Here is a 12,308-nt window from a genome sequence, read left to right on the forward strand (position 1 = left end):
AAAGACGCAAAGACACTCGGTTTATGTGCGAGGAATGTAAGGTACCTCTGTGCATGGTGCCTTGTTTCAAGGAGTTCCACAAGCTGCAGCAGTTCTAAAAACATGTCCAGTGATTGTACATATGTAAATATATGATAGAACATTAGTATTATACAAGATTTGTGCATGTTTATTGTAATAAGTGGTAAACAATATTATGATAATAACTTTAGTGCAGTTATTGTGTTCAATACAGTGAGTTTATATATATACATTATATACAGTATTGGTCTCTCAGGCCCCAAATGTTAGTAGGAAAAGAAAAAAAATAGAAAAGAAAAAACTTTAAAAAACATAAAATAAAGAAATGCGTGGTTGTGGAAATCGTCGATGTTGCCGCCACCCGGTCATTTTCGGTCAGCTTCTCGCCACTGTATATCGGTAAGTACTGATTAGAAATTTTTTTTTGTTTTATTGCCTTCACAAAAATATACCCTTAAATTCTGTAAGAAAAAATAATTATTTTTTTTTTTTTCAAAATTTCTTGGACACTGGGGCACCCCTTCTGATTTTGGCCTTGGACCCTGACAGGGTTAATGGAGAGGTTTAACATGAGATCAGCAGCAGAGTAACCTTTTCTGAAGCCATACTGACGGTCGCAGAGTGATAGTTGGAAAACTCTGTCATCTGCTGTGTGATTATTGTCTCAAGGATCTTGACAGGAGTGACACTGGTCTGTATTTAATGATTTCTGCTCTGCTCTTCTTTTTGTGAACAGGGACTACATTTGCTTCTTACCACAGAGTAGGCCATTTACACTGTGCTAGGTAATGCTGATAGATGCAAATTAGAGGTGCTGCTAGCTGGTCTGCACATCTACTCAGCAATCCTGGGTTCAACTTGTCTGGGTCCACAGCCATTTCTTGGTCCAGCGATTTAAGAAGATACACCTCCTCCTGCCTTATTGTCACCATTGACTACTTTGACACAGTTCTTGCAGCTAGCCAAGGAAGGTCCCTTGCTGGATCAGGAACTTGCATCTTGGCAGCAGAGTGTTCAGCAAAGAGGTCAGCTTTCTCCTGCCTGCAAGTAGAGATAGCCCCATCCTGTTGATTTAGAGGTGGAATAAGTTCATCAGGCAAATAATCTTGTCTGTCCTTGACCAAGGACCACCAGGTTTTGGAGCCCACTCTGCCTGATGCCTGCTCTCTCTCTTTCTCTCTCTCTTTCTCTCACTGTTTGACAAGGTTATGGATCCCTAGTTTTATTGACAAGCTATTTACAGGTTAAGGATTCCTAACTTTATTGACAAGCTAAGAGCTGTTACCTACATCAGCTCATTTGAAAGCATTTTTATTGTTATGAGACATACAAGTAGGGAACAGGATGAAGTTGGAGCCATCTGTGGGCCAGCATTTTCATTTGATCAACTGACGTTATCTCGTTGACATCATTATGCTGTACAAATGTGTTCCATACTCAAGTCATCCTGGGTATATATGATCTCAGATGGAGTGATGTTCTGGAGAAGGGTACAGCCAGAGTGAAGTTGCTGCTTTCTGCCCGTCTTGTGGCATAAAAACTTGTTTCACGCTGTCCTCGAAGTGGATCCAAGTGTGGTACTTTGACAATATTGGTGTTGTACATAACAGTAAGGCCACCCACATCCCTCCTGTGTTGAAGGCTCTGCTGAAATGACAGATCTATCCAGGATGGGTCCAGGCGAGAGATGAGACGTCTTGCTCTGTTCTCCACTCTGTCAAAGCAGTCGAAAATGAGAGGGGGACAGGCTCTCATCTCATTTATGAAGGGATTTTTTGTCTCTGTCTCTCTCTGTCTCTCTGTCTCTCTCTCTCCCTCTCTCTGTCTCTGTCTCTCTCTGTCTCTGTCTCTGTCTCTCTGTCTCTGTCTCTGTCTGTCTCTGTCTCTCTCTTTTACACAGGGTTTGACAAGGTTAAGGATCCCTAGCTTTATTGACAAGCTATTTACAGGTTAAGGATTCCTAACTTTATTGGCAAGCTAAGAGCTGTTACCTACATCAGCTCATTTGAAAGCATTTTTATTGTTATGAGACATACAAGTAGGGAACAGGATGAAATTGGAGCCATCTGTGGGCCAGCATTTTCATTTGATCAACTGACTTTATCTTGTTGACATCAGTATGCTGTATGAATGTGTTCCATACTCGAGTTATCCTGGGTATATATGATCTCAGATGGAGTGATGTTCTGGAGAAGGGTACAGCCAGAGTGAAGTTGCTGCTTTCTGCCTGTCTTGTGGCATAAAAGCTTGTTTCACGCTGTCCTCGAAGTGGATCCAAGTGTGGTACTTTGACAATATTGGCCTTGTACATAACAGTAAGGCCACCCACATCCCTCCTATGTTGAAGGCTCTGCTGAAATGACAGATCTATCCAGGATGGGTCCAGGTGAGAGATGAGACGTCTTGCTCTGTTCTCTACTCTGTCAAGCAATCGCAGATGAGAGGGGGGGCAGGCAAACCAAGAAAGTGGAGCATACTCAAGGTGTGAGCGTACTTGTGCCTTGTACAGAATCTTGCAACCCCTACTGTCAAGTAGATGCAAGATACGGCGAAGTGCTGTAAGCTTCCTGGCTCCCTTGTTTGCAAGATTTACAACATGGTTCTTCATGGTTAGTTTGGAGTCAAATTTCACCCCAAGGATATCAACTTCTTCTCCAGGTGCCAACACCCTCCCATTCATCCTTACTACTGCACCAGCCTTACCATCATGGTGCCTAGAGACGATCATCATTTGCATTTTCTCAGGTGCAAATGTTACTTGCCATCTATTTCCCCAAGCTGATATAGCTCTCGGCTGGTGATTGATGTAGCTTAGAGCAGCTGGCATTTCTTCTCTTGGATAAGTGAATGTCAGTGTTCAGTCGTCTGCATATGCATGTGATTCTGGGATGAGATGAAGAAGGTCGTTGAAGTAGACATTCCATAACAATGGTCCCAGCACGCTTCCTTGTGGAACACTTGCCCCAATAGGATGTCTTGCTGATTCCGTTCCATTAAGAACTACACTTAGAGATCTACCATGAAGTAATCACTGAGGAGACATAGCGTAGAGCCTGCAATTCCCAGTGCTTGAAGTTTTGCTAAGAGGCCCTGGTGCCACACCCGGTCGAAAGCGCCAGCAATGGCCAGTGCTACCACACAGCTGACTTTGGATTCATCCAGTGACTGGTGCCACTTAGTGGAGAGGTTTAACAACAGATCAGCAACAGAGTAACCTTTCCTGAAGCCATATTGACGATCACAAAGTAGTGAGTGATAGTCAAAAAACTGTCATTTGTCTTGAGATTATTGTCTCAAGGATCTTACCAGTGATTGACAGGAGTGACATTGGTCTGTAGTTGCTGATTTCTGCTCTGCTCTTTTTTTTGTGAACAGGGACTGCATTTGCCTCTTTCCATAGAGAGGGCCATTTACACTGTACTAGACAGTGCTGAAAGATGCAAGTTGGAGGTGCTGCTAGCTGGTCTGCACATCTTCTCAGCAATCTTGGGCTCAACTTGTCTGGGCCAACAGCCTTTTCTTGGTCAAGCGATTTAAGAAGGAAATGCACCTCCTCCTGCCTTATTGTCACCACTCTCTATCTCTCTATCTCATCTCATCTCATCTCATTTATTTATTTTATTTATACAGTGGTTTTACTGAGGTTAAGAGTTCCTATCTTTATATATAAGCTAAGAGCTATTACATATACCCAGAAATTGTTAAAGGGTCAGGTCTCAGATCTACACATTATTGTAACAACTTACTAAAATAGTTCAGAAGTATAATTTACTGTTTTGTAAATCCAGTAAAAAGCAGAGTACATCATAGACCAAAAGAGAACACCGTGTCAGCATCGGTGCCCCTAGACTGTTTAACCTGCTACCAGCAGATATCAGATACAGATGTAAGAATTTTTAAAGAGGAAACTGGACCACTACCTCTGTCAAGTGCCAGATCATCTGTGTGCTTCCAGACCACTAACAGCCACAGCTTGGTTGAACAGACACTCAGCAAGGAAGCTTGGTCAGAGGCTGGACTGGTAGAGTAGAAGAGATCTCTAAATCAGGTACAGGTAAGTCCTGCTTTACAGCACTTCTCTTTATGGCATTTTGCTAATGCAGCGGTTTTCAATTATACCCATTCTTCATTTATTCGGACTTCCTACAACAAATATATTCACCATTCACAAATAGCTAAGGGTGAAAATATTTTAAGATAAGTAATATGTGCACTGTATATGCATCTTTTAGGCCTAGCTCTGTTGCTCACTTAATATATGTTAGTGTAAGTACAATATGTTATCAGGCTTTTATATGCATTTAAAAGTGAAAAAAAGGCTATGTTTCACTTCACAGCAGTAGCCTGGCACCTAACCTTCTGTATAACTGGGGCCTCCTGTATATCATGTTGTGCGTGAAATATAATAAATCTAAGTTAGATAATTTTTTATATTAAGTAGAATATGAATATTGAATGTTGTTTTGCCCTCAAGACACCTTCAAAGAAGGAATCTGTTGTGAAGTAGGGACACTACATGCATCGGTTAAAATCACTTAAATATTTTATTCATGAATGATTTGACTCTTTCGTACCATACTTTAAAATTAGGTCTTTAAAAATAGACCTGTACTTGAGTACAGTATATACAGTAATATTTTTTACTTTCAGATGAAAATCTTGTACTAAATAATACTGGCCCTGTCGTCCTTGATACGCCTATATGGTTCTCTGCTGAACTGATAGATTATGAGGAAGGAGAAGAATTGGAATGGGAATGGTCAGATGATCTTTTTAATGGAACCACTGTGAGTATTTACAAAGTGTAAAATTTTAAATGAGTGTTTCATTATTTTGTTAAGCAACATAAGAATCTGGCTTTCTTGATTATGTTCAGAAATTCTGATACCTTACAGCAGTACCATACCATATTTGTGTATATATTCACTTACATGTGCCATAATTTTCTCAAGTAACTCCTGTTTACATATTGCCACAAGAGGGCAGCCTTTTTGTTACAGTTTCTCATTTTGCTCTGAAGCAGGAAATCTTCCATTCATTTAACCCTTTCAGGGTCCGTCCCGTAGATCTACGGCTTTACGTTCAGGGTCCAAACCGTAGATCTACGCCATGAGCTCAGCTCACTCTGATAAACTGTGAGTGGTACATTTCGGCCTAGATATGAGAGAATACATCTATGTGGTATGTGTGCACCACATAAAACAGATCCTGCAGCACACTGTGTATAATGAGAGAAAAAAAATGAAATCATGATTTTTTGATTAAAACAGCAACTTTGCAGTGTTTTTTCGTATGTTTTTTATAGTTGCATTTGCGATTTCTTGGTCTCATTTGATAGAATGGAAGACATATTACAGAAATAGAGATGATTTTGATTGGTTTTAGCATTGGAAATGGCTTGAAACTGAGCTCAAAGTAGCGGAAATGTTAAATTTTTGCCGATATTCAAGAGTAAACAAACGACCTCACACGTCTAATACACGTCAGCTGGTGGGTCTAATATACATTCACAAATATGGTGATGATATTTATACAATTATTACAGTATTGCATAACAGTAAATCTTCTATTTTTTGGTGTGAATAAAAATTCATTATGTGAATAAAAAATCAAAATGGAATTTATTTGTAAAGCCTCGAAACATAACTAATGAACAGAGGAAGTGTTAGTTTAGTGCCAGGAATGCCTACATTGTTCATTCTGGACCCTATTTTGAAATTGGAATATTTTGAACTTTGTGTTAAATTGGCCAAATTAACAATTTCCGATCACTTTATTTTGTAGTTGAAATAGTTGACTTGGCGATTTCTTGTGCTCAATCGATAGAATAGAAGTAATACTAGTGAAATAGCTAAGAATTTGGTTGATTGGAATAATGTAATTGGCCTAAAATGGGAGTCAAAGTCGGCAAAATCGCCGATTCGTAAATATCGCTGACACATCAAAATTCGCGAGAGCATAATTTCGTCAATTTTCCACCAAATTTCATACTTTTTGTTTTATTACCTTCACAAATAGATTCTCTACGATTTCATAAGAAAAAATAACAAATTTTTTTTTTTTAAATTCTTGGACACTGGTGCGTGACTCCAGATTTGGGCCTTGGACCCTGAAAGGGTTAAAATAATCACTATTCATACTTTTATTTTGTAATTTCTAAATTATCTATTAACCCTTTCAGGGTCGACAGGCCCTCTCCCAGACTTGTTCTCAGGGTCGCCAAATTTTCAAAAAAAAAAAAAAATATTTTTTCTTATGAAAAGATAGAGAATCTTTTCCCGATCATAATGACACCAAAAGTATGAAATTTGATGGAAAACTTACAGAATTATGCTCTCGCGAAGTTAGCAGTCTCAACGATGTTTACCCATAGGCGATTTTACCCACTTTGAGCCCTATTTTCGGCCAATTCCAGTGTACTAGTCGACAAAAATCATAACTATTTTGCTAGAACTCCATTTTTTTTCTATCGAATGAGTACAAGAAATCACCCATTTACCGATTTCAACTATCCAGTAAAGTGGTCAGAATTTAGCAATTTTGCCAATTTCACACAAATTTCAAAAGATGCCAATTTCCAAATAGGGTCCAGAATAAACAAGAAAGACATTCCTGGCACTAAAATAACATTTCCTCTGTTCATTAGTCACGTCCTCACGCCCCTCTTACATTCTTTTGCTTTCCACTTTGAATTTTTATTCCCACAGAAAAAAAAAAATAGAAGATTTACTGTTTAGTGCTTTAGTGTAGAAATGGTATAAATAATATCAGCGGACTTGTGAAAGAATATTAGACTCGCCAGTTGACGTGTATTGGACGCGTAGCATGATTTGTTTACTTTTGAACTTTGGCAAAAATCGAAGATTTTTGCTACTTTGAGCTCAATTTCAAGGTACTTTTCATTGTAAAACCAATCAAAATCGTCTCATTTCCTGTAATATAGAATGATAATATAAAATGAGACCAGGAAAACTAGAATAACATTATAAATACCATACGAAAATACAGTGCAAAGTAGCTGTTTTAAACCAAAAACACGGTCAAAGTTTTTTTTTTTCTCATTACGCACTGTGTGCTGCAGGATTTTTTTTATACTGCGCACACTGACCACATAGGCCCATTCTTTCATATGTAGGCCTACCAGCTTTCTCTCACTAGATTTGAGGGCGCTTGAATTTAGGCGTACTAGTACGTCAAAAACCCTGGTGCGTAAGCCGTACTAGTACGTCGGAAACCCTGAAAGGGTTGAGTATTATTTTCATAATTCAAATACTGTACAGTAAATGGAGGCATTGCCTTCATATGTTATATAGTGTTGATAACTCAATATAAAAGCATTAATAAATTGAATATATGCACAGTTTTGCTAGTCTAAGGCAGAATTGTTTTTAACAAGTTGTTATTCAATTTTTTTTTTCACGTGTGATATTTGTGCTATGTATTAGTTAATCTTAAGTTAATTTTAAGCCAGCCCGTAATGCTATGCATAGTATAAGTGGCTTTGGCATGCTGCTCTTATCTGTATTTTTTTGTACCTCTGTATGTGTGCTCAAATTGTTAATAAATAAAAAAAAAAAAAAAATACACATGTCAATAAAGTTTAATGTGTCTTTATTATTGCTAATATAATATGTAAGTGTGTTAATACCAGGAGTTTGCCACTAAATGAGGGAAACCAAAAGAATAACATTTACCATCACTTGATCCCTAGCTACCTTAAAAAATAAGAAAAAAGGAGGACTGCAGCAGGCCTACTGGCCCATGCTAGGCAGGTCCCAGTCAAACTCACTCACACCCACTCATGCACAGTACTTGTCTAACCTATTTTTAAACCTACATGAGGTTTTAGCTTCAATGATGCTACTCGGGAGTTTGTTCCACTCATCCACAAACCAGTGCTTTTCTATATCCTTTCTAAATCTAAATTTTTCCAACTTGATCCTATTGCTGGAAGCCCTATCTTTGTTAGATACTTTTAGCACATTATTTACATCTCCTTTATTTATTCCTGTTGCTCATTTATACACCTCAGTCATTTACTTATTTTTATTAATACATCAGCCGTTTCCCACCAAGGCAGAGTGACACGAAAAAGAAGAAACACTTTCATCATCATTCACTCCATCACTGTCTTGCCAGTGGCTTGCATACATTACAGTTAAAACAATGCAACATCAACACCTTTCTTTCAGAGTGCAGGCAATGTACTTTCCACCTCCAGGACTCAAGTCTGCTCTGCCAATTTCCCTGAATCCCTAGGTAAATGTTACTCTGCTCACACTCCAACTGCATGTCAAGTCACAAAAAACCATTTGTCTCCACTCATTCCTATCTAACATGCACATGCATGTGCATGCTTGTTGGAAGTCCAAGCCCCTCACACACAAAGCCTCCCTTACCCCCTCCCTCCAATCTTGAGTAGGCTGAGCCCTACCCCGCTTTCCTTCCACTACAGTTTTCTATGTTCTGCAAGTCATTCTATTTTGTTCCAACCTCTCTAAATGTCCAAACTACCACAACAATCCCTCCTCAGCCCTCTGGATAATACTTGTAGAAAACCTCACACCTCCTAATTTCCTGTCATCTTCTCCCTAATTCAATGCTGTCTGAGTGCAGATTGCGCACTCTAGAAAGACACTTTCCTCTTAGGAAAGATTTCTGATACTGTACATGTGATCCATTTTGTCATCCTTCTTTGTACATTTTCCATCATATTTATGCCCATTCTGTAATATGAAGACCAGAAATGTGCAGCATAATCTAAATGAAGCTTAATCAGTGATATATAGAATATAAGAATTCTATTTGCTTTATTGCAAACACTTATATGCACTGTTGTCTTGGCTTTAGATAACTGCTGTCCAAAACTCCTAAATCTTTTTTGCATTCAAAACGATTAAGATCTACATCATTATTTAGTTTATAAATGCCATGGTTATTTACTTTTCCAAGGCTTAGAATTTTGCACTTGTCTACATAAAACTGCATCTGCCACTTCTCCAACCCCTGCAGCACTCTAGTGTTCTTGTCAAAATTAATCCGATGACCTATTTTGGTGCCTTCAGCAAACTTGCTTATACGTATGTATTGCTATTTATTCCCTCATCTATGTTGTGTATGTATTTTATTATTACTTTTTTTTATTAGCACACTGGCCGATTCCCACCAAGGCAGGGTGGCCTGAAAAAGAAAAACTTTCACCATCATTCACTCCATCACTGCCTTGCCAGAAGGGTGCATTACACTACAGTTTTTAAACTGCAACATTAACACCCCTCCTTCAGAGTGCAAGCACTGTACTTCCCATCTCCAGGACTCAAGTCCGGCCTGTCGGTTTCCCTGAATCCCTTCATAAATGTTACTTTGCTCACACTTCAACAGCATGTCAAGTATTAAAAACCATTTGTCTCCATTCACTCCTATCAAACACGCTCACGCATGCCTGCTGGAAGTCCAAGCCCCTCACACACAAAACCTCCTTTACCCCCTCCCTCCAACCTTTCCTAGGCCGACCCCTACCCCGCCTTCCTTCCACTACAGACTGATACACTCTTGAAGTCATTCTGTTTCGCTCCATTCTCTCTACATATCCGAACCACCTCAACAACCCTTCCTTAGCCCTCTGGACAACAGTTTTGGCAATCCCGCACCTCCTCCTAACTTCCAAACTACGAATTCTCTGCATTATATTCATGCCACACATTGCCCTCAGACATGACATCTCCACTGCCTCCAGCCTTCTCCTCGCTGCAACATTCATCACCCATGCTTCACAACCATATAAGAGCGTTGGTAAAACTATTCTCTCATACATTCCCCTCTTTGCCTCCAAGGACAAAGTTCTTTGTCTCCACAGACTCCTAAGTGCACCGCTCACCCTTTTTCCCTCATCAATTCTATGATTCACCTCATCTTTCATAGACCCATCCGCTGACACGTCCACTCCCAAATATCTGAATACATTCACCTCCTCCATCCTCTCTCCCTCCAATATGATATCCAATCTTTCATCACCTAATCTTTTTGTTATCCTCATAACCTTACTCTTTCCTGTATTCACTTTTAATTTTCTTCTTTTACATACCCTACCAAATTCATCCACCAACCTCTGCAACTTCTCTTCAGAATCTCCCAAGAGCACAGTGTCATCAGCAAAGAGCAGTGTATGCATATTGTGAATTTCTCTGATTTCTCCCCATTTATGCAGACTCTGTTGCCTATCTGGTTGATCAGACCCTGATCCACCATGAGGCCTGGTCTCAGACCGGGCCGCAGGGGTGTTGACCCCCTAAACCCTCTCCAGGTAAACTCCAGGTATCTGTGAACCAAGGCTCTATTCATGAAAAAAATTTCCCTTCCTATTCTGTATACCTCTACTTTCTTCGGTAATCTCAGGTGTGGAACTGTCAAAAGCCTACTGAAGTCCATGTACACAATATCATATTCGTTATGATCTATGCATCTCCTCAAAGACTTTAGTGAAAAAGTTAGGAAATTCGTAAGGCAGAAATGTTGAGATTTATTGATCAGTTTGTCTTTCAAGGTGACTTCAAATCGCCTTAGCAATTATTGATTCCATCAATTTTCCCAAAGTGGAAGTTAGGCTAATTGGTCTAGAATTCAAAGCTAAGGACCTGTCTCCTGCTATGTAGATAGGTATCACATTTGCCATTTTCCACTTCTCTGGCATTTTACCAATTTGTAGTGATAAGTTAAAAAGACTGGCTAATGGTTTGCTAAGTTCCTCCATGCTTTCCTTTATAACCCTTGAGAACGGTTTGTCAGGGCCCAGTTTATTCTGCCTGTCTGAGAACTGTCACTAGTGACTTTGATCATGCATAACTTACTTTTGTCCTGCTCTGTATTATTTTTAATTTCTAGAATTTCTCTAGTATCTTCCTGCATAAAAACTTGGTGGAGTTAAATATTGAAGATTGTACACATTTCCTTGTCATTGATGATAAACTGGCCTGAGCAACTTTTAAGTAGGCCTATCTTTTCCCTAATCTTACTCATGTATATACCTGAAGGAAATCTTTTGGGTTAATCCTTGAATCCCTTGTGACTTCATAATCATTTTTGGTTTTCTTATTTCTTTTTTTTCTCTTTTTAATTGAATATACGTATTGGTTTTGTTAAGTGCCCCTATCCTCTTTTGATTTGTCTGTAAATGCCTCTCTTTTGACTTGTGAGATGTTCTAATCTATTGTTTATGAATTTAGGGTCATTTTCCTTATTTAGAACAATTTTCCTGGGCAGCTTGAACTATGTTTTGAAAAATGTCATATTGGCAACCATCACAGGATAATGATCAGTCAGGTCACACCAGTTCACCTCAACCAGGTAATTCCTCAGCCCTTTGAAATCGGCCAAGTGAAAGTCAGGGATTTTGACTTAGTTGTATTTAGGGTATTTCCATTATATACTGAAACTGAGTGATTTGTGATTGTTTTCCCCAAGCTCGTCATTAACCTGAAGGTTATTAATTGTTGATTGCATGTTGGCAAGGACAAAAATTATTTCCTATAGTTGGATCTGTTACAAACTGTTTTAAAAAAAAGTCCTGCATCATATCAAGAAAGTCACTACACTTAAGATTTCCTATTAAATTACTCCAATCAATTTGTCTAAAGATAAACAACATTTTAATATCTAGATGTCTTAGTAATTATATTGTATAGAAGTGTACTTCATTCCCTGTCAAAAGGACATTAGTTTATGTCCCTTGAGAAACTGTAGCCAAACAGATTTAATGTCGGTTGCTTCCACTTTTATATCTTGTCTAATTCAAAAGTTTAAATTATATGTGACTTACAGCATCACTCCACCACCCTTCCTATTAACCTTATTGTTGTAGAATAATTTATATCCTTGTATGTGGCATTCAGAAGGCATTTCTCTATTTCTCGGGTTGAGCCAGGTCTCTGTTATAGTAATAATACTTGTGCTTTCTGTGTATGCAGTTAGTCTTAACTCATCTATCTTATTTCTTCTACTTCTTCTATTAGTATAATAGACCTTAACCCTTTCAGTGGTGAAGTAGAACTGCGTCACTGAGGCTGGGGCCCTTCACGTAGTTGTACATCATGAGCTCAGCTTGCTCAGATAAACTGTAAGCAGTAAATTTTGGCCTAGATATGAGAGAATGGGTGTGTGCAGTGAGTGTGCACAGTATAAAAAAAATCCTTCCCCATGCAGTGCATGGTGGGAAAAACAAAACTGTTTGGAAGGTTGGAAATAGTGACTTTTGAAGTGATTTCTCAGATGGTTTTTATTGTTTTATTGGC

The 12,308-nt window shown here is 38.8% G+C and overlaps 1 protein-coding gene across 2 annotated transcripts in view; it reads left to right on the forward strand.

Moving 5' to 3' along the window:
• LOC128692529 (uncharacterized) overlaps positions 1-12,308 on the forward strand; it is a 242,489-nt gene that overhangs the window by 13,952 nt on the left and 216,229 nt on the right. For both annotated transcript variants that reach the window (XM_070080838.1, XM_070080845.1), the window contains exon 2: positions 4,672-4,808. In XM_070080838.1, the coding sequence (XP_069936939.1) occupies positions 4,672-4,808 (137 nt within the window). The remainder of the gene's footprint in view (positions 1-4,671; positions 4,809-12,308) is intronic.

The sequence above is a fragment of the Cherax quadricarinatus genome, chromosome 6 (assembly GCF_038502225.1).
Source record: "Cherax quadricarinatus isolate ZL_2023a chromosome 6, ASM3850222v1, whole genome shotgun sequence".
Lineage (NCBI taxonomy): Eukaryota > Metazoa > Arthropoda > Malacostraca > Decapoda > Parastacidae > Cherax > Cherax quadricarinatus.